Source organism: Tinamus guttatus, unplaced genomic scaffold (genome assembly GCF_059628265.1).
Source record: "Tinamus guttatus ecotype Peru unplaced genomic scaffold, ASM5962826v1 Tinamus_guttatus_pri_ptg000079l, whole genome shotgun sequence".
Taxonomy (NCBI): Eukaryota; Metazoa; Chordata; class Aves; order Tinamiformes; family Tinamidae; genus Tinamus; species Tinamus guttatus.
This window is the reverse complement of record NW_028288613.1, coordinates 765,324-790,832: the sequence shown is the minus strand read 5'-3', so window position 1 is coordinate 790,832 and position 25,509 is coordinate 765,324. Positions and strand designations below refer to the sequence as shown.

The 25,509-nt window shown below is 53.2% G+C and overlaps 1 protein-coding gene across 1 annotated transcript in view; it reads right to left on the bottom strand.

Moving 5' to 3' along the window:
* TCERG1L (transcription elongation regulator 1 like) overlaps positions 1 to 25,509 on the bottom strand; it is a 71,734-nt gene that overhangs the window by 14,759 nt on the left and 31,466 nt on the right. The window contains exons 5-8 of the mRNA XM_088519990.1: positions 11,800 to 11,925; positions 6,757 to 6,851; positions 5,179 to 5,267; positions 461 to 615 (exon numbers count right to left, since the gene is read on the bottom strand). Of these exons, the coding sequence (XP_088376116.1) occupies positions 461 to 615; positions 5,179 to 5,267; positions 6,757 to 6,851; positions 11,800 to 11,925 (465 nt within the window). The remainder of the gene's footprint in view (positions 1 to 460; positions 616 to 5,178; positions 5,268 to 6,756; positions 6,852 to 11,799; positions 11,926 to 25,509) is intronic.

Sequence of the window (25,509 nt, the reverse complement as noted above, 5' to 3'; positions counted from 1 at the left end):
CAGCCCACCTCGGAGCGCTCCCGGGACATCCCCTCTGGGGAACTTCCTCTCCCTCCACAATGTGGCTGAGTAATCCTTAACTATGGCATATCTCCTTTCATCAGGAGAGCCCTTTGGATAAAGGAAGCTACGCTCAGGCCTTCCTAATGTGCATCTTGGAAAGGTAAGCGTAACAAGAAATAAAGACAGTGGCTTCCAGGATGTATTTTATACATCCTAAATAAGAAGCCGTCTATTGCTTCATTGGAAATAACAAAAGTTCTCAATCCCCAAGTTTAGCATTTTGGTAAAACAAATATTTAGTAATAAGCATCAATTTTATCACAGTACTTACATGCAATCTCAGAATGAAAACCATTCTAATTAATTGGTTATCAAATATTCACTGAATGCATTTAGCAATCAAGTTTCATTTAACATTTGAGTTTAAATAAATGCAAATAATCACAGCATTAGTTACTTGCTGAAGTTTCCAGTTTGCGCTTATGAGGCGGGTCTTCAATGATCCTGTTGATGTCGCCGCGGTCCTTGAGATCCATCGGCTTCTCCCACACGGACAGCTGCATTGTAGGGTTGAAGAAGAAGACTCTGTCATCTCCAGTCCAGACTACGCACCTATTTCAATTGATAAATTACGCTTAGATAATATCAAACACACTTACGAACAAGACATTAACTCATGGCTGGGCGGTCGTACATTGGCGTACGCTGCCCTGCTGAGACCCACGTCAAACCGGCAGCGCGTACAAGGCCCTGCTACCTCACTCAAGTTATGTTGTGTACAGTAACTCCTTCCATGTCAACGAAACACCACAGAAATGGTAGAAAACACTCCGTAAGAGCAGCAGATCCCATATTTTATTGTGGTAAGAGACGAAATAGGAAGAAAATAGGAAGGTTCAGAGAGAAAGAAGAAACAGGAAAATACATTTCATATTTTACAGACAGTAACTGAAAGTGGGAAAGCCCAGAACGCTGGATAGCTGCTGAAGAAAGCTAACAGCCACTCTATATGCCGGCTCACTTACACACGCACGCACGCAATGGGAATATGCTCGTCTCCTGAAACACAGACACCTGGAAGGAACAAATCTTATTACTAGGAGTTCTGCAGCGCTTACCTGCTATTAGCACAGCAGGGAACAGAGCTCTTTAAAATAAGCCTGGTCTGGGGAAAAGCCTGCAAACAGGGAAACGGCACCGCACGGCAACACAGCTTCCCGGAGCGCTCCGACACGTCCTGTCCGCTGCCGGCACGTCCCCAGCGCCGGCCCGGCCCGAACCCACGGCCCAGACGACACCAGGACGCCAAGGACGTGACAAGGACCAGGACATGACAAGTGCTTCAATAACCTCCTGATGACTCGAGGTTACGGATGCTTTGGACCCCCAGCGCGGCTCCCAAGCCCCGAGGCCGTGGCTAGCCGTGCTGAGCTGCCGGGCTCTGCCGTGGCCCCCGCCGCGAGCTGCAGGTCACCCCTGCCATGAGGCACCACCGCGGCCTCTTGCAGGGTGTTTCAGCCCTTCTCGGCACAGCGGAGCCCGCCTGCAGGGCGGCTTGGAACAGAGACTCCCCAGGGCCATGAATGTCACAGTCACACCAGGAGAGGAGCAGCAGCGCAGCGTTGAGGTGAAAAGGGCAGATTTTGCTGATTTATCCTCTTGTTAAATATTAGACTTACAATCAGGATGGAGGTCAATCCCATGTGCAAACGCCTGCTTTGAAGCGTCCCTCACTGTAATGTATTCCATTGGCAAATGAACACACTGGAATTTGAGTCACCAGGGGAATTACTTGCAGATCCGATGGTGAACTTGCAACCGGCGCGTTTAGGATCGATGAAGTGCTCGCACGTGCGCAGGACCACGCTATTCCCTGACAGAGACTCTAATCGGTATTTACAAAACCCGTGTTTTGGCCCTGCTTGTCTCCTGATGCACTTGCTGCTGCTCAGGCCGCGCACGCACTGCTGATGCTGCTCATTAATCACCGGGCGCCACCGGGGCTCGCTTGCTATTACCCACGCTGGAAACTTTGGGGTCCCTTGTGACGCCTTGTCTTTTTTCTGCAACTAATGCAATTTGACATTTAATTAAAAATTAGTGTACCTTTCCCAGAATAACATCTCACCTGTCCCTCCTTGGGAAAACAACAGTTTTGGTTATCCAAGGGGAAGCGTGGTGTTTTGTCACAGAGCATTACCTGGAACTGCGGATACTGGCAAGCTCTTTTCTTCCATTTAGGAAACTGTAACTTAAGTACAAGTAAGATTAGGAATAAAACTGCTATAAAATGATAGTATTAATATATCTTATTTATTTTAGAAGGTAAGTAAGGTTTGGTAATATTCTTGATTTTTTTTCTGCAGTTACAAATTACACTGTAGCTAATGACGGCAGATCTTCCTGCATTCCCCTTTTTTTTTTGGGATTGATTTGTTAACTCGATGCCTGGAAGCAGCCATGAGACACGTTAAGTCACAGATGCTTTGGGGTTGGGCACTCCTGCCCTAGGCTCCTCGATCAGCCACCTGCCATGAGGTGCCTCTGCTCCGGCACGGCCAGAGAAGCAGCAGAGCAGAGGCAGAGGCAGGAGGAGGCAGGGGCAGGAGGAGGCAGGGGTAGGGGCAGGAGCAGGGGCAGGGGCAGCAGCAGGGAGAGCAGAGGCTGCGCAGCCGCTGGTGCCGGGGCAGGCGGTGCCCGCGGGCTCTGAACGCGCAGGACACGCGAGCGCTGCCGCCCGTCTGCACGGTTCTGTCCTCCTCGTGCTCCGTCCCCTCCTGGGTCTCTCTCCTTGCTCCTCCTCCATCTCCATGCACATCCTGGCACACGTGCGCGTCCACAGGCTCCTGAAAGCACCTGCTGCCCCCGCTATGTCAGACCCTGCAGACACGTTGAGATCCTCAGCCGTGTGTCAAGCCCTGCTGACGGCTGTGACGGATGCAGCCCGGGAAGCCAGGGGGCAGGAGGACCTCTGCGACGGTGCGCACAGTTGCGACGGCAGCACAGAGTCGCGACAGCAGCACAGAGTCACGACGGCAGCACAGAGTCGCGACAGCAGCACACAGAGTCGCAATGGCACCACAGAGTGACAACGGCAGCAGAGAGTCACGACGGCTGCACAAGCGCTGCGGCTCCTTCCACTCCCTCCACACGGCCATTCCCATTCCGTGCGGAAACCTCCAACCGCCGCCTCCACCTTTCTCTGTGCTCCAGGCGCCTCCCTGGCACCCCAGCAGCCTCCAGTGAGCTGGGAGCTGGCGGCAGCAGGATGAGAAACGCTCCTCACGCACTCACTGCCCCTTCATCCCGTACACTCAGCACCCGTCTGTTCCAGACATTGATCGCGGCTGTCAAATTAAACTGCCATTACCAAGGTGGTCAGCCTTAGTAGTGGAAATAGCAGTAATTAATTCATAGAAGACATAATTACAGTCAGAATATCAAGGTAAATGGCCAGCATTCCACAAATTCAAATGTATCCTAAAACATACGACTCGTTCCTTTTGGAAAAAAGGATTATTTTTGTAAGACCAGCATTGACCAAATTGGCCCATCCTACACTTCTGGATGAGGAGTGGAAGATCAGAATCGGCATTATCCGAATTCCACTGCCTCTTGCACTACGTGCTGACCGTCCCGCGGGCCTGAGCAGGGCTGGCAGCACACTGACAGCTGGAAACTCACCTTCTGATTTGTTTTAAGGGGCACAACCTCCAGCCCCACTCAGCTTTCCTGCTCCTGCTCCAGAATGACACCCCAGCATCAGCTTGGTGATGCCACACCAACCACGGGTCCCGCAGAAGCACGGACCAACCCATGGGTGGAGAGTGGTTGAAGTAAATGCAGGATTTGGCTGAATTTGTGTCACACACTTCATTTTAAACACTTTCCTATTCAATAAATTGTATGTTATGACTGAAGCAGCCGACAGACATGCTCTGTGCTCCACTGCAAGTCACAGTGCAGACGGGTCTGTCACATCAGGAGGGACGAGTGCCAACACGAGGGCTACACCACTCTCTGGTGCCAAAGGACGAGGTTTGGGTGCCTGGGCCAGCACTCCGTGTCCTGCCATGGCCGTTCATCCTCCCCGTTGCAGCTCCCCAGCGCAACGCGGCCCCGCGCCGCTGCGGCGAACGCGCCGGGTTCCCGCTAAGGAGACACAAGGCCCCGTGTCCCGCGCCGGGTCCCCGCAGCCGCTGCACCAGCCCACACCAACAGCACCGTCCGCAGCCCAGGCCGGTAACGTCAATCACCAGGTCACCACGTCTGATCTCCGTACGACACCAGGCTGCGTTTACAACACTGCACTGCAAAGGGCACCGTGTAATTACAGTAAATAACGGCTGCTATTTACAGAGACTTTTAACCAAAGACCCACACGTTTCAGTGACTGACTATAAACTAAAATCATTACTTTGTCCAGCATGAAATGCATACAGGTAAAGGAGACAAAAGCCAGGTCCATCTAGTGAAGCATTTGGGGCAGAAGGTGAAGACTTTTGTTTGTTTGTGATTTCAAAATCACACCAGAGTTTTAGTTACACGGCGTGTAATTACCTGAACGGGAACCTGGACAGGAAACCTGAGTCATGGGACACAACCTATTCTCACAGCGCTAACCCAAAATCAATACCTGCCTTGCAAGACAACAAATGAAGCAAGTAAAAGAGGATGAGGATCTTGTCCTAAAAATACATAACCACTTCTAACAGATCTTACATCTTCTCCTTGATCCATCCAAGCACCTTCCAAGCTAGATCCTCAAAATGTGTGAGGTTTGAGCCCCAAAGAGCCAGGCCAATCCCTGATACGACACCGCTTCACAGAACGCAAGCAGGAATGCACAGTAACAAAATTAGAAAGAAAACTAACCATGTACATTCTGCAGGGATCGATTTCTGGCTCTCAGCAGTGCTCTCCACTTACCCGTAAATCTCAGGGCTCTGGCTCGTGCTGTGCTCGTCGCTGAGCCCTCCCGTTTTCATTACGTCCATGATTCTCGCTGCGAAGCCGCAGTAGAAGCGCGCGGAGGCGCAGAGCACGGCGAGCCCCAGCGCAGCCCCCGCAGCGACCACGGAGAGGCTGAGCGTGGCAGGGACCCCAGGGCCCCGCAGGGACACCGCAGTGCGCTCATACCCACGGAGGGGTTGTTAGGGTGCCTGCATTGCTTACCACGGCGATCCCGGCACCGGCGTGGACGCCACGGGCTTGTTGCCGTTTGCTGCGCTGTCATCCTCGCTCAGCAGCTTTAAAGCATGGTCCTTGAAAAACAGATAGAGATTAGTCAGCCAACAAAGCCAATGCGTAAGGATGTTATTGTCATGCAAATGATTCCCTGGAACCTGGAGTGGATTACCCAAATCGCCATTATTCCACTAGTGGTTGTTGGAACAAGCAGCTCCCCTGAGAACAACCTAGACAAACTGGAAATGGTAAAACTCGTCCCACTTCCAACAGTGCCAAGGAAAGCGCAGCAGAGGTGCTTCTGTCCACGCCAAGAGCTCGCTCAGCTAGCGCGGCAGCTCTGTGCATCGCCCTTGCAGGAGCAAAACGTGCAGGGAGAGCCCGAGCCCCAGCGAGGCCGGCGCCGAGGAGCCCCGAGCAGCGGGGCCAGGGCACGGGCTGCCAGGAAAACCCTCCCACCCGCTGCGTCTCGCAAAAGCTCACGGAAACCAACGGGGAGCGGGCGGCCAAGCTGCGGGAGCACAGACACAGCCAGGAAACAGCATCGCCCGTGCCGAGGGCCTCATCTGGGAGCGCCTTGTGAGCCCGAGCGCCGCGGGCACAAGGCACAAGGGTGGCGGCGGGGAACCTCCCCGCGTGATGCCTGACCTCCTTCACACGGTATTCACAGCTCAGCGTTTGAACACGGCTAGTTAAGCTCCAGCAATACAAGCTCACACACCTGCAAGGTGCATGCACCATCTGCTTTCCACTTCCACTCGCCTATCGGCTCTACTTAAGGACCCCATGACTGATCCTTAAAGAAGGGCTACACACAACATTCGTTAGGAAGCGCATGGCATCCTTAATCCGTAACACTGAGAAGGAAGAGCCCGAGAAAAAATTCTCCTTGTACACGGAGCAATGTGCACCGAACGCAGAGCTCTTCAGGCAGCTGCAACCTGGGAAATTCAATACTATTTTTCCAGTCCTTTACGTTGGCGCCACAGACCTGCCCCAGCTGCAATGCTGATGGGACAATCAGCCCTATCTCCCAGTACAAAAACACAAAGGTAAAAAAGCAAAGAGAGCAGAAGAAAAGCACGTCTCGCAGGGCTGGCAGGGCACCTCCAGCCTTGGAGATACCCAAAGCCCAACTGGCCATGGTCCTGGACGCCAGACCATCTCAGAGGCCCCTCCAAACCCAACTGTTCTGTTTGTCCAGTGTGACTTTCCAGTGCATGAGTTCTGCCCCGGCCTGTGTCACCTCTTCTTTGCACACAGACACTCACACGACAGAATCGAGAACTGCTGATTAACTGGGTTAGCACGGGCAGAAAACCAGGCACCAAAGTCCCTTCTCGAAATACTACCATGCTGCAGGGACAGAGCTCATAGAAAGTACCACGACAGATTAAACGGATCGAGACAGATTAAACAGCTCTTTAAAATCGACTGCAGGGAACCAGCTATATTGATAGCAAAGCTCCAGACTGAAGAGCAGTCCTTTATTCTCACTCTAATTAGTGCAAGGCAAAATTTTAAATGATTTTTTGTTTTCAAAAAGAAGAAAAACCCACGACAGACCTTATCGTCCCCATTGTGCAGCAGCTTCCGCTTCCTGTCGGTGTGCAGGATCAAGGCCGGGGGGCAGGAGGCTCTGCTCGATTCCTTGCCGTTACCTGTGAGGGCAGAACGCCGTTTTTAGGCACGCAGCAAACACAACCGCAGGCCCCGCCGCACGGTCTCGCCCCGAGCCCCGCGCCCGGCCGGCGGGACCAGCGCTCGCGGGGCGGCTGAGAGAACCAACAAACCTCCTGGAAATCATCCCTTGCCTGGATCTCCCTGCAGCACCTCTTAAACCCTTGGAAATCCACTTCCCCCTCAGCTTGCTGCTGCCTAGTGAGCATTAAAAGGCCAGTGGCAGGTCCCACCATTGAGAGCACTGCGCTGAGGAGGAGCCACGACACGTTCATCTCCCCTCCAGGCCAGCTTAGGGGACAGGGAGAATTTCCTTTCTGCCAAATAGTCAAAACCTGGCTGGTAGCTTCAAAAAGAGTATTGGAAAGCACTGCTTGGCTAGTGATCCACATGTAGGAGATGCACCTGGAAGGATAACGCTCAATTCACACTCCAATTGCAGCGGCAGAGATAGGTAGGTACCAGGAGCCGCATGGATGGAAATGCTGGAGCCTGTCAAGAATTTTACTCTGCTTCACCAATGAATACATCATCATAAAAGTTAAAATATGTCATTTCTCTAAGACGACGACTTACTCCATTTTTATGGGTAATGAAAAAGAAGATTTACTAACCATATCAATTAATTTCCACATTAAAGGAGCTCGGAGGATGGAGTGGATAACACATATCAAAAGCATCTCTAAATTTAGCATTCTTCACTAGACATTTGTTACTAGAGAATCAAAGCATTACTTGATAAATTCATCTCTGATTAAACACGGTAAATTTGCATCTGACTTCAGTTTGACCGCAAATGTTCAAGCCTATCTTCCCTCCTAATGCACTAAGTGCTCCCGCCTATTTCTATCTAGGAAAGGTTAGAGGGATCATGGCCGGAACGGCTGGGAAGGTCGGAGGAGGCAGCAGAACAGCGGGGGTCTGCGCGGTGCGAGGAGGGCGGCACCGCGAAGGGCGCGCGGCGGCGGCAGAGGGGACAGCCAGCACCCGCTGCCGCCACCAAGGGCCACGTTGGCAGCGCGTTACTGCCGGAAACGATGCCCAAGCGATGCCGGGAACGTGGCCCGCGGGCGGCGCATCCAGGCGCGGGGGCTCCACGGTTCCGCGGCCGGACACGCGCGGGGCTCCTGGGACAGCCCTTGCTTCCGAGGTGCTGCCATGGACCACATGGGAATGCTGGGGACAAACCCCGTCCTGCACCGCGGCGAGCAGCAGCGGGACACGGCGGGACACTCCTGAGGGAGCCCTAACGGGGGCAGAGAAATCCTGATGCCCCAACCTGCTCCCTAGCTACTGCTCTAATCCTACGGGAAAAGGAAAGCTATTTTGATTCCTTTATGGTCTATTTACCATGTTGTTTTAAAAAATAGCCAGGATCTTTCATGCTTTTATGTACATACATATACACACAGCAGTAACAAGAAAAATAGTAGGTCTGTTCACCAGGCTAGCATCATTTTTGAATTAATAATGACATATATATTATTAAAATACATTCATATCGATCGCTAGATTTAAAATAAACTGTGGCACATGTGAAATCCACCACAAATGCTTGAGCATTTGAACAATGGGAAGAAGGCAGGAGCTGAAGAGCAACCCAGGTGGGCTGGGATGCACCGGGAGCGCCGTGGAGCTCAGGATGGTGTGAGGGGAGCGCAACGGAGCATGAGGGGAGCAGAATGGAGCGCGTGGGAGGACAATGGAGTGCACGGGAGCACAACGGAGAGCGAGGGAGCAGAACGGAACTTGTGGGAGCACAACGGAGCACGTGGGAGGACCATGGAGCACGCGGGAGCACAATGGAGGAGGTGGAAGCACAACAGAGCACACAGGAGCACAACGGAGCGCGCGGGAGGGTAACAGAGCACGTGGGGAGCAGAACGGAGCATGTAGGAGCGCAACAGAGCATGAGGGAACAGAACAGAGCAGGTGGCAGCACAACGGAGCGCGTGGGAGCACCACGGAGCGCGCGGGAGGGCAACGGAGAGCATGGGAGCACAACGGAGCACATGGGAGCACCACGGAGCGCGCGACGGCTCCTCCGGCTCCTGCTCGGGTCCCTGCTCCACGGGTGGGAACGGCCGGCACTGGAGCGCTGCTGACGGAGGAGGACATCCTTACGTACGTCACCATCGCACGTGGAGGGCAATGGGAAAAAATGGAATTTAAATTAAACCGTGCGGGCAGCACTCCCAGAGCCACGCGGGATGCCAGGAGTCATCTGCTTTTCCACCTCCACCGAACGTTCGTGAAGGCGGTTTTGCCCACGCCAAGCACGGCGAGATTGATTCATTCCATAAGGAGCTATGGGCAAGGGATAGCAAAAGTCAGTTTCCTAAAAGCTCTTTAGAGACCAAGCTTCCACTATCCTCACAGGAAGCTTAAGCAGGTTGAACCTTCGCCTCAATGACTCGCTGTTTTTGCTGTCCCCAGCGTCCCTGTAGGTCACAGCACCCTGCACGTGTCCAGGCTTCGGGCTCCCACGGCTGCTCCAGGGAAAGGGGGACTCCCCTGGCACAGGCTGCTCCCGTACCCGCTTCTTTCAGCTTTCCATTACTGTTATTAAGGCATCAGCTTAGGCGCGTGTCTTTGCGGTGTTTTTCTGGCTGCTTTTCCTCTGTGCACTCCGTTTTCACTGTTTTGCAGCTTCCCACACGCTTCCACAAGGCCGGTTCAGGCTGGGCCGCATCCCGAGCCGCCCGTTTCGCTCCTTCCCCAAAGCGCTTTGCTCTTCCTTGGCATTCTGATTAAATAGCGAGTTCAAGATGCTGGCCCTGATCTTCAAGGCACTTCACGGTCTCAGCTCTGAGTACGGATAAGATTATGCAGCGCTCTGTGAGAGCAGCAGGTAACAACCACGCTTCTACCAGGGCATAAAAGGAGAAAGAACCACTTGAGATGGGACTTTCTGTTCAAAAATGAACCCTTACCACAACCTGGCACCACTGCAAAATGTACTGCTTCGGGGCTAGAGAAAAAGGGAACGTTATTAGCTTGGTTTTGGGGAAGCAAGCGGGATCTCTGTGCAGAGGGTCTCCCCGCTCCGACGCGCCGGCCTCGCTCCCGGAGCACCGCCAGCACCGCTACCTCTCCCTGGCCGTGATTCCTCTTGGATTGCTTTTCCAGTGGGGGTAATGACACCTTGTAGCAACCTCTAGAAAACAGTGTGATCTCCTGGAAACCATTAAAGGAAAATCCATACTATCCTTCAGTGAAATTGCCATTTTTCTGTTAAATGAAGTTGGCAGCAAGTCAAACAAGACAAACAGGCACAGACATATGTTGTGTACTTTCAAGAAAAGGCTAGGAACAAAAATATAATGGTCATTTTATTTACATTACTTGTATAGATGTGGAAACCTAGTGATTGCTCTTCCAAACGACGGCACCTCAGTAAGCCTGGCCGTCATTTGCTTTAGGAAAACTATTGACCAAATGCCATGCTGGGCATTTAATAGCTATCAAAATGCTTTGTGCTCCTCAAGCATCACTCAGCGTGATGGATAAAATCGGGAGGATTTGTATTTTCCCCTCTATCAAGAGGAAGATTATGGCATATATTTTATATGAAATGTATTAGAAGTCACGATTTCAGATACCAACTAGCAACCAAGCGTGTATCCGTGCGGCTCCTGCACAGACTTCAGCTTTCTGTCACGGCGTTTCTAAACAGCAGTGATATTTCCTCCATCAGACCTGCCTTCAGCAGGACAGCGAGTTAAAATCCTTAGTGATCCTAAAGAGGAACACGCAGGTCCTTAAGCACAGTAACTGCGGTGGATGGTGACAGTAGGTATTTACCAAAAGCAACCCAAAAGGAAACTTTAAATTGAAGTAAGTTCAAAGAAATGCATATAAACATTCCTTCAATTTTAGATGTCTGTGTTACAAAGTTTTCAGCAATTTCCACACAGAAAAGGAATACTCAGTAAAATTCAATTACAATTCAATTATTCAAGATAGGTACAACTAGCAATTAAACCGAGCTCAAAAGGAGCCTACAGCTTATGTATGGCTTGGTCCCACACGGCTAACCCCGAAAGGGCTGGTGTAACTTCTGCTTTAGCTGTGGGGAGTGCAAGGGACACGCAGAGTAAACGCTTAGCTGAATAAGTCACAGGCTTTATACAAAAAAATCTGTATATGAGCAAATACAGAACTAGAGCATCCGTGCCTAATATGGGACCATCCAGCATCTCCAGAATGCTGACATTCCGTAGGCAGAAGAGATCAGACAAAGCACATGGCTGCTACAGCCCATTAATTCTTGATAACGCCCAGAATTATTCATTACGTGTGCCTGTCCCTGCACGCTGGCACGTGCATGGGCGGCTGCGCCCGATGCTGCCCCTCTGCGCGCAGGGCTCTGCTCCTCCAACAACCACGGCGTCGCGGTGAGGACGTCCTCTAATGAGGGAAGACACTCACAATTCTCCATCAAAAACCGATCTCTTTCTAGTCGTGGTTTGCAACGTGTAAATGGGAATCTAAATGAAGCCATCAGACTCTTTCCAGCCTTTGGGAATAGCGTTTCCCCTCCTTTCAGTACAACGCACGGAGATGGTAGTGAGTAAAACAGCTTCATCACGCAGCACAGCACGAAGCATCCTCCGAGGCTTCGTGGAGCACCCAGCCCGGAGACAACCGCGCTACCGCCGCGGCGCTCGCCAACACGCCGGCGCGCGGGGCCGAGGGGCGCCCACAAACCGCCTTCGCTTCATCGACCGCCCATGGCCAGGCAGCAAACGGGATCTGAGACCGTCTGAACACGCTCCTAACCAGCTAAAGCAAAATCCAGAAAATCCAAGATGATTTTGAAGGGTCCCCCTTTACTGTGTACTACGGAGAACGACGCTTGAGTTGGAAGCAGACGAATACGTAGCATATGCTTCGGGGATAAAAGAGCACATTGAAACAGAAACGCACCTGCTAACGTCTGATCCATCAAATTGGTTGCCATGAAAGTCACAGCTGGAGCAGATAGAGCAGTCACCCTGGTGACTTGAGCTGGCATCAGAGGCTTCACGTGAGCATCCATCCTGGAGGCAGAACCTGCAGCCAAAGCACACGCAAGTCAGCTGCTTCCCACGGCACAGCAACGCCTTCACCAACTCACCGTTTTCTCCAGCCTGGTTTCATGGGGTTTCCCTTTTATTTTCTTTATTTTTCTATTTTTTCCCCTGCTGCTAAAAGTACTGGAGTAAATTAAAACATTTCTCTCTAGATATCTAAGCATAAAGCAATAGGCTTTGTGTTTGTTTTATTTGAATTACTCATCTGGCCAGTATATCCACAGAGGTACTGAATCTCAGCAAATAATCCTAGTTGGAAATTTAAATTAATTAATATGCAGTCTCCCAGAACAAGAATTTACAAGGATTTATTAACAGACTGAGAACATACATACAATCACATCAGTTTTCTCATTAAGCACCAAGTAAGGCACCTCCAGTTGCTGCTATAAACTACTCAACACAAACTATTTGTGTCCCATCTCACTCACTCACAGAAAATATTTTGCAAATCAGTTAAAACAAGAGCTTTATCCAAGCAAACCACGGCCTGCCCACAGGCAAGTCACAAAAGAGAAAACTGCTAAATTGATCAAATACATTATTTATGATAAATTAGTCATCCAGGTCTGTTGCCAAAACTACGTGAATGAAACCAGGCCACTTAGTCCTAGCGAGTTGGGGCTGTTGCCAAATTGGAGGTCAGTTGAGCATCAGCCTCTCCTTAGCCGCGAGCCGGGGCGCTGAGACCTCCCGTGGACATGAGGGACACGTTTCCCGTCCCCTCCTCAGGGATGGAGGCTCGGTGGCCTGCGCGTGCGTTCCGGAGCGCCGTCTCCCGCGGCGATCCCTGCTCCGGGACGGGCCCGCAGCGCTGCTGCTCCCCACGCACCGTTCACACCGCGGCCCTCGCTGCGCTCTCGGCTCGCTGAACCCCGGGAGCTGCCATCCGCACCTCCCGGCATCAGGAGTAACACGGATCAGTGCTGGAGCCTCCACTCTTTATTTCAGCAGCTCCCTCGTATTGTACAAACTTTGATTGTCCCGTCTCACCTTCCAAAGCAGGTTACCAAGCACACTCCAACATGAGAATCCTCATCGTCACCTCTGGACTCAGCTCTGACGTTCTGTCCTGGTGACGTCTTCTCCCTGCACCCCCTCGTCCCCCAGCCCGGCGAGGGCAGGGGGCTGTTGTCTCGCTAGGACAAAATGTGTTCAGGTAACCGGTAATTGTAGAAATTGTTCCAATGCATAAAACTGTAGAAATGGGCTGCAACCCAACCGTAGAAACCTGGGCTATAGCAAAAGCGACTTGCACCAGTAAGAGAGCCCAGAAACGCAAACATAATAAATCTTGTTAGAGTAATAAGGTTTTATGGAATCAGAAAGTTATAAAGGATTAAAATGGCTAAAGAACTATGCAGGGAAAGCAAAGCTTTGTGAAAAACAATAGCTATCTTCAAAAAAAAACAGTAGGAGGCATTTGAAGTTGGGATCAGGATTTTAAGTTCACTGCATGTTAAATAATGCATTTCATGAAATCAGCTTGCCATTAGCCAGCGGAGCTTAAAGACGTGAGTAGGTGAAGGATGATTTATTAATTTTAAATGCATTTTCTCTCGCGTTTCAGGAAGCGGGAGCCCAGCAGGCCCCGATCGCGGCCCAGTGCGGCGCAGCCGCCGGCAGGCCGGGCCGCAGCCTCGGCAGCCATTCCCTGCGAGCAGGAGCCTCCCGCAGACCCGTGCACAGCTGCTCCTCTTTGCCTTTGCCTTTCCCTTTGCCTTTTTGATACTCCGCAATTTTTCCATGTGGAAAAGGTGAAAAGGATTATTACTGCCAACCAGCTGGGGGGATCCACGCATTAAACTGCTACTTGCTACTCACTTCTTCTACAGCAACATAATAAATCCACACTACCCGGAATATAGGAAAATACTGCGTTGTTTCTGTTCAAGACGCAACAGCGCCATCAGAGCAACCCCGAGCTTCGAGCTTCCCTGCGGCCTTGGGGGAGCTGGGGTGGCCCCTGTGGGACCTGGGGTGGTCCCAGGGGGGCTGGGGTGGCCCCAGGGGGCTGGGGTGGCCTCGGCGGAGCTGGGGTGGCCCTGGGGGAGCTAGGGTGGCCCCAGGGGAGCTGGGGTGGCCCTGGGGCTGAGCCGCCGCACGCGGCCACGCTCGCTGCATGCGCGGGGCCCTCAGCAGCGCTGCCTTGGCGGATCCCGCCCAGCGGGGTATTTCCCATGGGAATCAAGCACAGCTGGATATCCCCCTTAGCTACGACGTGACCGGCAGGCGACGGTTACCCAGGTCTCACACAAGGCCGAGCAGGACGGGCTCCGCAGGGAGCACCGGAAAGAGAAGCGAGCGCTTTTGTGACCAAGGGGCCCTGGGCGCGCAGGGGAGCGGGAAAGCGGAGCAAGGACGCAGGGTCCAGCGCAGCGGGGCACAGGGCAGCAGCGAGGAGCTTCGCGGTCCTCCAGGCCCCGCGCGCCCTCCCCAGCGCCCTCACCCTGCACCGCCGCGCTGCTCCCCGCGTCGCCGCGCCACGGCCCGCGGGACGCACCGGGCAGCTCGGGCAACCCGCGCCAGGAAAACACCATGGCAGGAAGCACTTCGTTATTTCTCCTCCTTTTTAGCTATTAGACCAAAAAAGAGAAATTCCTGCTAGAGGCCACCAGCAGCTTGAGCAAGGATGTGCCTTTGGTGCACTGTGATAGCTCTAAGCCACGTTTCCTTTGAAGGAGGAGCGGTCAATGGAGCCCTCGCAGGAGCAGGGCAGTGTGCCGCTGGCTGAGCAGCCTTCTGCAGCCAGCACCGCACCTGGAGGCGCTCTGGGCATCTCCAGGACACTGAACCACCTTCTGCTCCAGCTGCTGTTCAGGCCTCGGGCAGCAGTGGCTCTTTTCCCTTCTGCTTCTGTCAAATCCCCTGGCAAAAGTCTCAATTTTGATGGGCTCTTTGGAGCTGAGGAAGCTCTGAGGAACCACTGATTTTCACAAAGCTTCTGACATTTGAGTGTGAGGCGCCTCTAATTATACGGAGCGATCTGCATGCGGCAGAGCATCCAAAACAGCCCACCCCGCTCTGCCGACAGATGTAGACATGTGTCAAGTACAGGCACTTGGATGAGGATACGACTACAGCAAAATTCTGACTCCCATACAGATGGGGACCCTTCCTTAAACTGGGATTTATAACGCACCCTAGATACACATTGCTACACAATGAATTCTTCGATGGCGTTTTGCAGAACCGGGCTGGTGTTCCCTGGCTTCTCCTACTCCCACATCCCACCACTTCCAGAGCCAGCAGAGATAGACCAAGGGCTCCTTGCTCTGCTGGGCCCCATGCTCTGGGCAAGGTGCGCGATGCCCAACGCTTCACTGCTACACGGGCACAGGCTGGGATGGGGAGTACCCGGATTGGCCGGCTGGTTGCACCTGGCTACCCGGAATGGCCTCCTTAAAGACAACAACCAAGGCAGAAACACCGCGGGTTCCGAGAGCGGGCTCCGAGAGCGGGCTCCGAGAGCTGGTTCCGAGAGCTGGTTCCGAGAGCGGGTTCCGAGAGCGGGTTCCGAGAGCGGGCTCCTCCTCGGCCACCTTTGCGTGTGTTGGCAGCCCCAGGCTCGGGCTTGCCCCCAGCTTTGCCTAGCACCATTTAGTCCCCACCTGCCCTGGCTGCTGAAGAACGTGCCCGAGGGAGCAGGCTGGGCACAGAGAGGTCTCTGCCTTCTGGACAAGCTCCTTAGCCTGGCCCCTAGCCCGGTGCCACCATGGTTTGGTTCCGTGCCCCTCGCAAGATCCGGTGGAGGAAAGCTGCAGTTTACTGAAAACTGATGCAGAATGCAGGCGAGAAAACCACTCGAGTGAAGCAGAGCACCCGGATCCCACGGTCCGTACTGCACCTCACGCGTCCAGGGGACCACGGCGTGCGCCAGGCCCAATCGGAGCAGATGCAGAGGAGCAACCCCCAGCGCGGAGCCTCCCTCCGTGCGCCCGCAGCGGGCACCGCGCGCTCGGGTACCTCCTCGCGCCCCACGGAGCCCTTGGAGAGCACCCTGCTCATCGTGGTGACATTACGTTGCGTGTTGAAACATGACTTGACCCTCTACCATTCGCAGCTGCTTTTTCAGACGGATTTACATCCATATTCACAAACACAAAAAATCACTGTGCGGCTTCCAACGCGATGCAAGCAGCTGGCTCACAGCTCCCACCCTATTTCAGTCAAGCACATACATATTTTAGTTATTTCATAAGTGCAGACCAAAGTTCAACTGCTTCATTTAATTATATCTTCTGCTCCTCAAATAAGCTTGAATGATTTAAGGCAATCATAACCTTTAAGGAATAAATATTAGTGCTTTTTAGTACTTCATGTTCATAAAAAAGCAATCTTTGCAATAGATTGATTTGGAATACAAACGTCAAATAAACTCCAAGGATTTGGTTTAATGTCATAATCCTGCATGAGCTTTCAATATGAACAGAAAACAGCCTGCTCTGGGATAACACTGGAGAAAGAGCCGTATAGACCCTAGGCACCCCACACGTGCTCTGCGCATTTTGTGATGAAGCTGAGGCAAATTTTATTGCACGACAGTCCTGAGAAGGGGAGGATAAACCTGTCCTTTCCTATGAAGCTTCGGAGCGCTGGTGGAGCCCAGGAAGCCTGACCAGGCGTTTTGAGGGCCTCGCTCCATCTCCATGCACGGATCCATCCTGCTGTCACCTGCAAGCACCAGCAACCTGCGCCTCGACGGAGCAACAACAGGGGCTTCGCAAGGACGAGCGCCCCCGGGAAGGGGGACGGGGCCCGCCGGGGTTATGTGGGATGTCCACCTGGCACCGCCACCCTTAAACACCCGCAGAAGAGAGCGGGATTCCTGCATCCCTATCTGACCAGCAGCCCAGCATTCCACTGGACACGGGTCCCCGGGGCACACCAGGACGCCAAAGCAAATGCGATGATGACAGGTAAATAAAAAAGCAATCTTTAATTACATGAATCCCATTCGCTAACTTCACAGGTTTCTCTTCTTTAAAATTCCCAATTCCAATCTAACCGTAAATAATAAATGCAGTGTTCCCCAACCCGGACGGGTGAAACCAGGACTCACATCCCATGCGTTACTCACAAACTGCCACTCCAAAGGCCAATACAGGGCTGTAAATAGGCAAAGCAGCGGCTGCAGTGACCTGCAACACCACCAGCTGACAGGAGCCAGCCCTTTGCAGCCTGCAGTTCTCCGGCGTTTCCTGAGGAGCGGCCGGCGTTCCCCCCGGTGCTCCCATGAAGCTCTCCATTCCCACGGCGCTCCGCGCACACGGATCGCTCCGCGCGCTCCCCAGCCCACTCGCCTGGGGCCAAAACAGACCTTAGCACAGGGAACAGATAAATTGCCAGAGTTCAAGCTCTACTTTAAAGGATAGATTTTTCGGGGAAATCTATTTTTTATAATGCTTAATCTATGCCTTAACAGACCTCCCGTTTATCATCCCTGTGTTACACAGGGCACGGATGGGAACGAATCCATGCGGAGAGCAGGCCAACAGTGGGATGGACTGGAGCTGCGGCGCGTGTCGCCCGAGCCCAGGCGCGGGGTTGGGCCCCCTCCTTCCTATTGGGATTTAAGAAGCCTACAACAGTAGTACTCCCCAAGAACAGGGGCCACCTGATTTATTTTAATATATTCATACTGAAAAATACGTGGAGCACAGGCCTAATCTTGAACCCGGTGAAGTTACCCATGACTGAGCTTCATGGGCATTGATTCACACTCTTAAAACCAAAGCTTTTCTTTTTAAAATTCATTTTGTCTCGTGGGACAAAAGATCTTAATGCATTATTGAACAACATCGTTTGTAATTTATATTTAGTTCAGCTGAATATATGTCAGAACTTGTTTTACTAATTTGTAGAGTGCTTTATGAATGGGATCACTTCTAAAATAAAACCCCTTCCTCGGTGTCAGCACGTGCACTGTGCACGGAGTTACTGCACACATCCTAGCAGGCACAGCAACCCTGTCCAAGCTCTCCGTCTAGGGGTGAACAAACTTGGCCCATACTTGCCAGAATCCCTGAAGTTCAGCCACATTGCTGGAATGCTCATTTGGCAGGGAAGCATGAGATAGGAATCGTCTTCCAAGGAGTTACTTGTGTTTTTCTGGAGAACAGGTGCGGAGGGCAGGGAGGGATATTCCCATCCTCCGCTCCGGAGCAACCAGGGACAGGGGACAGCGCGCGGGGGAGCGGTGCCGGCTCATCGGGGCTCCTGTCCGTGTGCGTGCCGCGTTCCCGAGCTCCCCGCTCCTCCCAGCGCGATGACTTTTGCTGCTGAGTTTTATGGAGCGAGGCAGCGGGCAAGGAAAGCTCGGCGGCTGCTGCGGGACCACGGACACGGTTACCCCTGTGCCCACCTATGCACAAAGACCTTGGAAGCAGCTTCCCTAGGAGCAAAGCGGTGACTGTTTTACCCAAAGAGATCTCTCTTCCTGGCTGTTATGAGTCCGGATGGCAGGATTCTTCCTGAAAAATAAACTAATAGAGAAATCAGAGATGTAAGCATTCAACCAGGGCGAATCCACAGTATGGAAAGCGCAAGCATTGCTCGTGTTCCAGCCCTGGTGCCCAGCACTGCTCCCGGCAGCGAGGCCAGAATGAGGAGTGCGCGAAGGCGCCGCGCTCGCGCCGTCCCGGCCTGCGCTCACCGAGCCTGCCCCGCTGCACCAGAGCTTCCAGCAATCCAGACGTGAGGGCAATTTCTTCCCCGAGCCAGGCAACTTAAGACCTCCATCTCCACACTCTTATGTGTGCAAGAAACAGGCAGATGCTTTCATTAAAACTGTAATTAAAGAGAATGATCAAGAGATCTATCATGATTTAGAAGCCGTTGTCTAATGGATTTCAAGACCAAATGATTTCCACTGCAGCCGTGCAAGCCAAGAGGGATGGTGGAAAGGCAAGCACCATGCGCTGGCACCGGGCACGGCCGGCTTCCTACCGGGGGCACCAGCGCCCACGCAATCTCTACAGGTCACCCTTTCCCTAACTAAGGTTCCCCTGGTAGAATGCTCTGTAGCCAAAAAAAACCCGTATACATATATATATTTATTCATCCCAGTATCTTTCCATGATAATCATCTGCCTACATTTGCTTGCCAAAATTCTGTCCCAGCAGTAAGACAAAACAGACAAAACTAAGGATTCCTGTTTTCACCAAGATGAGATGAGAGCCAAGGCTCCCTCAGTAAACCGTATTCAAGAAGGGAAACACAACCCAAGTATTCCGAGCAGGGAGGAACCGCCTGGAGACAGCAGCAGCCATGGCAAGTGAGTGAGAGTCCCAGCTTCCCACAGCTGAGCTGTGCTTGAGAAAACACACCGCTTTGGGAACCCATTTCCAGCAACGTTTCTTACTCAAAACACGCTCGAGAAATCCAAGGGGAAAGCACAGTACGCAAAGGGGATTTTAGATCCTCTCCAGAACAGCAGGAGAAAATACATCTCCATAAGGTTCTTATATAAAGGTCTTATATAAGATGCTGCCAGGCTCCTTCCCAAGTTGTTTTCCAGGACTCTGGTCTGTGGTAGGTGGTCCCTGCGGCTGCCTTTGGATGCAGTTGTCATTAAGAGGTGGGAACACACGGTTTTGTTCTCCTGTCATAGACACGTCCCTGAATGGAGCCTCGCTGGCTGAAGTCACAGGCCTCTCTCTAAGAGACCACCCTAAAACAAACACTAAGGGCAAACCCAGAGCCAGCTTCACAGGAACCATGACCCGAGAAACATGCAAGATCCCACCAGTGACACCTGCTTCCTCAGCAACCCACGTGAAGAACAGCTCGAATTTAACTCAATATCAATTGAAAAATTACCCGGTAGCAATACTCACCCACTGCTTATTAAGAGGTGGGCATCACACGCAGGTCAGCACAGCCCTGCACCCAGTTTCTTTGCACTGGATGATATTAGCGTAAGACAGAACAGATGAAATAATAAAGGAAAATGTCAAGCATCAGGAAGATGTGAAATTATTTTCTTAACTGTGAATATTTATTTGAAATAATATTTACCATCCTTATTTGAAAGAGAAAGATAAGGTCTCAGCGGGCAAGTTATTATCATAATAAAAACCTAGAATTTAGCTACACGCAGTGTTGCTGCTGTGCGTGAGCACAGACTGGCCAAACGAACTGGCTTCTCTTCACCAAGGAAGACATTCCAGGGAAGCTCAAAGGGTTCCCAGCCCCGGCTGAGGACACGGCGCGGAGCGCTGCCCACCCAAAGCAGGACGCCCCGTGCGGCCCCGGCGGCTGCCCCGGCGCACGCGGGGAAGGCTGGGCTCACGGATCTGCCCATGGATCTCCAGTGCCCAACGGGGGTCACGGATCTGCCCATGGATCTCCAGTGCCCAATGGGGCTCACGGATCTGCCCATGGATCTCCAGTGCCCAATGGGGCTCACAGATCTGCCCATGGATCTCCAATGCCCAACGGAGGTCATGGATCTGCCCATGGATCTCCAATGCCCAATGGGGGTCATGGATCTGCCCATGGATCTCCAATACCCAACGGAGATCATGGATCTGCCCACGGATCTCCAGTGCCCAACAGGGGTCACGGATCTGCCCACGGATCTCCAGTGCCCAACGGAGGTCATGGATCTGCCCACAGATCTCCAATGCCCAACGGAGGTCATGGATCTGCCCACGGATCTCCAATGCCCAATGGAGGTCACGGATCTGCCCATGGATCTCCAATGCCCAATGGGGGTCACGGATCTGCCCATGGATCTCCAATGCCCAATGGAGGTCATGGATCTGCCCATGGATCTCCAATGCCCAATGGGGGTCATGGATCTGCCCATGGATCTCCAATACCCAACGGAGATCATGGATCTGCCCACGGATCTCCAGTGCCCAACAGGGGTCACGGATCTGCCCATGGATCTCCAATGCCCAGCGGAGGTCATGGATCTGCCCACGGATCTCCAATGCCCAATGAGGGTCACAGATCTGCCCACGGATCTCCAATGCCCAGCGGAGGTCATGGATCTGCCCACGGATCTCCAATGCCCAGCGGAGGTCATGGATCTGCCCAGTGCCACCTGCCCGCGCTGCCTGGGAGAGTCGTCTGAGCGGCAGGGAGACCCGGGAGAGCCCTCTGTTTCCCTCATGGTTTGCTAGAAAACACAGCTAAAAGACGGGAGGGGAGACCATGGAAACAGGGAAGGAGAGAGCATGGTTTTCCCCAGGGAATGCCGATGTGAGCGGGATGCTGCGAGCCCCGCTGCGCTCCCCAGGCTGCGGGCGCAGGGACGCACGGGCAGAGCCGCCCACGGCGCTGCCCCACGTCCCCACACACTGCCCCACATCCCCGCACGCTGCCGGCAGACACGTGCCCACCCGGGAACCCTCCGTGGGGTGGGCAAACGCTGCCCGCTGCCACGTCCAGGAGCTCTAACACCAGCGCTGCTTTGCAACAGAGAAGTGTCACCGTTTTGATGCATTTCAAGTTAATGCTGTGATATTCTAATGAAATCAGGAGGCTTCATTAACATACTTGTTATTCAAAAAGACTGGCAAGGAGGTGCACCATTTGCACAGTGTGTGTCTTGCTTGCTCTCACATCGCTGTCTCTAGCTCTGTATCTTCTAATTCCTTCGGTGGAAGGACACGGCCTCGCGGCCCTCCCTCGCGGCCCCGGCGCTGCCCTTGTGTTCTGCTAACAGCGCCCGGCTGCTTCTCTGCTCTGCTCTGTGCTCTGCAGCAGCAGCGCGATCCAAACACCCCAGCCAAGACCTGCATTTAGCTAAGTGGATCCGGCTCATCCCAAAATAAACCAGCTACCTTAGCACAATTCACTTTCAAAAAAAAGCACCAGCAAGAAGCTTTAAACCGTGGCAGAATCCTACGCACATTGCCAGGAAGAGCCGGAAGGGACGAAGCAGGGGAACACACCATGCGCTACCCGGCTCACGAGGAGGAGTCGCCCGGGGCCGGCCCGGCTGGCATCGCCCGTCCTACAGGAGACGCCGGATCCGAGCCCTCCAGCACGGACCTTGTCACACTTGGGGAACGCGGGGAATGCCGAGCTCCAGCTGCGGGCGGCCACCTCCCTGCAAGCCAGCCAGGGCATCGGAATGAAACCCACCGCGCGATGCTGGAGGGAAACCACGGCTCGGCTGTGAAGGTCACTGCGAACGCTTCGCATCTAACGCATTGCTACAGAGCCGCTGATGTCTCCTGGAGGACTGCTGCTGAAACCAGAGAAAGAAAATGGGGTACAGCTCAAAAACCACTTGGAAAAGAATGGAAAAAACACTAAGAACCTCATCGTTAGGGTTAAGCAGGTCAGAACGCACAGCATTGGATATAAACTAAATATTGCACAGAAATGCAGCCCTTCTGCTGGTGAGAAAGGTCCCCGGCAGGAGAGACCGCCACATGCCAGGTGGGTAGTGAGGAAACACAAAACACCTGCACCAGGGCACACTCTCCCACTATTCAACACTAATGAGGAGGAATTTTCCTCCTCCCGCTCCTGTCAGCACAGTTAACGCCGATTGCTGCTCCTGCTCCCTTCCTTACCCGAGCGGTTGGCCAAGCCCAGGCTGGGACCCACGTGCCCTGGACCGGCCACGCGCTGCGGGAGGTAACACCCGTTCCAAGGGAGAAAGGAAGGCTGCTTTCCGCAACAAAAGAGGAATCGAACAATTAAAAAAAAATCAATATTTCCACACCACTCAGACTGCCTGCAGCCCACGGCTCCGTCCCCATCGCTCTCATCAAGGTCACACTCCGTGTCTCCTCAGGGCCGTTTGCTGCCAGCTGAACCCAGGGCTGCCAAACCCAGGCTGACTCCGGCTCTACCCCCTCCTCCATGGCCCCCCGAAAACGCCGGGAGCTGGGAAAGGGGCAGTGACTGCCTGGAGCTCCGCTCGGCATCCAGCACCAAAGCGCTTCCACCAGATAACGATGATTTATGGCACATCCCCGCGCAATTCTCCGAGCGCTCCCTCGCCTGGAACACTCTAATAGCTCATTGACTTCTCATTTGGAAACCAGGGAAATTTCACAATAAGATGCATCGGGATTTGTTTGCTTGTTTATTGAGCAGGACAGGCGCTCTATGAAGAGCACTGAGGGTCTGTGGAGCTGGGTTCTAGCCCGGGGCCACCTCCGAGGCGCCGCGGGCAAGCGGAGCGGGGCTCTGCGCTGCTGCCCCTTGGCTGTTCCAGGCATTGGAAGCCAAACCAAAGCCAAACAGGTCCTGGCCCATAACTAATAAAGAAACCAAAAGGGCAGCAGTGACAGGGAACATCTGGAGAGCTGCTTAGCACAGCAAGGGCCTTGCTGAGTGTGAAGCATAAAACTGTCTCCTATTCTCTGTTTTTAAGCAGAAGATTTACACAGATTCTTAATTAAAAGGGACAAATTCCATGCTTTTCTTTAGAGGAGACAAGCCATCACATTGTGACTCTGTGTTGAACAAGTCCCATGGAAGATCAGTTTGGCTCCTAGAAAATTGCATTTGCTGATTTTCCAGGAGACGTGGGTAACGGTAGCGGTTCATTTTGGGACGGGATGAAGAACGCCTCATACCTGGAAGGAACAAGAGAGCTGCTCTCCGGGGCCCGGCCACGAGTTGGGGTCAGCTGCGGCAGGAGGCGACGTGCGCAAACCCCACGCGTTCTGCTGCCCACCCTGCTCCCACGCTCTGTCACAACGGAAGCAACACCAAGGGCCAAAGCTACAGCGAGAAGATCACAGCACGGAGACGGGTGAACGCTGGATTGTCACCAGGACGGAAGGCGCACACGTCCCTTTCCGTGGGTATCCAAAGGACATGGGAAGGAGGGGGCGGCCGCAGACCCTCTCATATCGAGACTTTTCTTTACTTTTTTAAATAGAAACAGCAATTTAAAATCTGGCAGCATCGTTGCCTTCTGCAAAATTAGGTTTAAGTTAATAACGGAGAGCGCGGAAACGTAGTCACCTCGTTGCTATTCCGTTAGATTAATAAATTGTCCTAGAAGGAGGTCAGAAAATTAGTACAGAAAATTAGTTTTCACTCTTTGGTTAAATGAAGAATAGCAAGCTCCCACATGTAACTACAGATACGTACGCACAGACACACACAAACACCCATATGCAGCTCCACAAAAGAAGGACAATGCGGAAAGCCACCTTCAGGCCACATCCACCGTGCCCCCTTTCCACGCAGGTGACAGTTATCGTGGCTCTGCCGGGTGAGCCCCGTTCCTCCGCTCCGGGTGCCTCCCGAGGACGCCTCCGTCCCCCTCTCCATCAGGATGTCACCCAGCGCTCCGCAGGGTCCTCGGTCACAGCCTCCTCCGGCCGCCGGCGCTGATAACACAACTCAAACCTCACGGCACGAAGGTGCTGCTGGACCCGGCTGCAAACGCTACCTAACACGTTACCTTGGGGGCTGCTCCCAGGCCACGGGGGTTCGGTGGTGGCACAACACGGCGCACGGGAGATCGTGCCAAGAGCTTGTTTGGAGCAAAGGCTTCGTATTTTACAGGTACCTGCTGAAGAGCCCTCACCAGTGACGAGGATGGAGAGCGAGGCCTCGGCAGGGCGGCCAGGACGCGCTCGGTGTCCTCCTGCATGCGGCGAGGACGAGGGGCACACGAACCCCCGGCGAACCCTGGAGCCCCTTCCACCCTCCAAACCCTCCCCCTGCCCCAGCGCGAAGCAGCTGCTGCTCTTCATAAATGGACTCGCATGCAGGCAAGTTTCCTCAAATCCTCCTTTCTGACTAAATCCAGACAAAGCCTTGCAAACCAGCAAGGCTGACGTGGGTGGAAGCACCGGGCCCCGCGCAGCTTACAGATCTCCTTTGCAAACTCCTTCTTTGGGCTAAATCCATGGAATTCTCTGCAGTGGGAGTTCTTTCTAAACGATTTTGCTGTTACATGTTATGTACTTTTTCATCTTTGGAAATACTGGAAAGCTGATTTTCAGGACCCTAGCAATTACTTTGCAATGCCTTTGCAAATCTGTGAGCTATACTCACCAGCAGAGTACCCACACTGGCCAGGCTGCAGTCACCACTGCTCAAATCTCTCTTTCAAGAAACAAGTCAGCAACGAATATATTATTAAAAAAATAATTTAAGAAGAAGATTAAGAATGAGCTCCTTGCAGAGCCCAACAACCCACAGCAATACCCACTTACTAAAAGATACCCATAGGAACCGTTCTGGCTGGCAACGTGTTTTTACCACAGAAATGCCTGCCGTGCATCACCGACAGGCCGCACTGCAGCCAGAGCCTTTTGTGAACGACGGCACTTAGTGCTGGTGCTATTGACACCACTGCCACTAACAGCTAAGCACGAGCAGCAGCGCGCACTGCGAGGGCCAAACCCACCGACACCTTTTGCATACGGCTCCGGCAGCCGGAGAACAGGGATTTCAGGATTTCAGGCTCGCGGCGCGCTGGCTCCTCAACCTTCACCCCTTCCCCTGCGAAGGGCCTGGCAGTCCCCGGGCAGCGGCGCTCCCGCTACCCTGGGCCACGAGCCCCACGGGAGCCACGCGGAGTTCCGGGAAGAAAGGAGGTGCGCGGAGCTCCGGGAGGAAAGGAGCCGT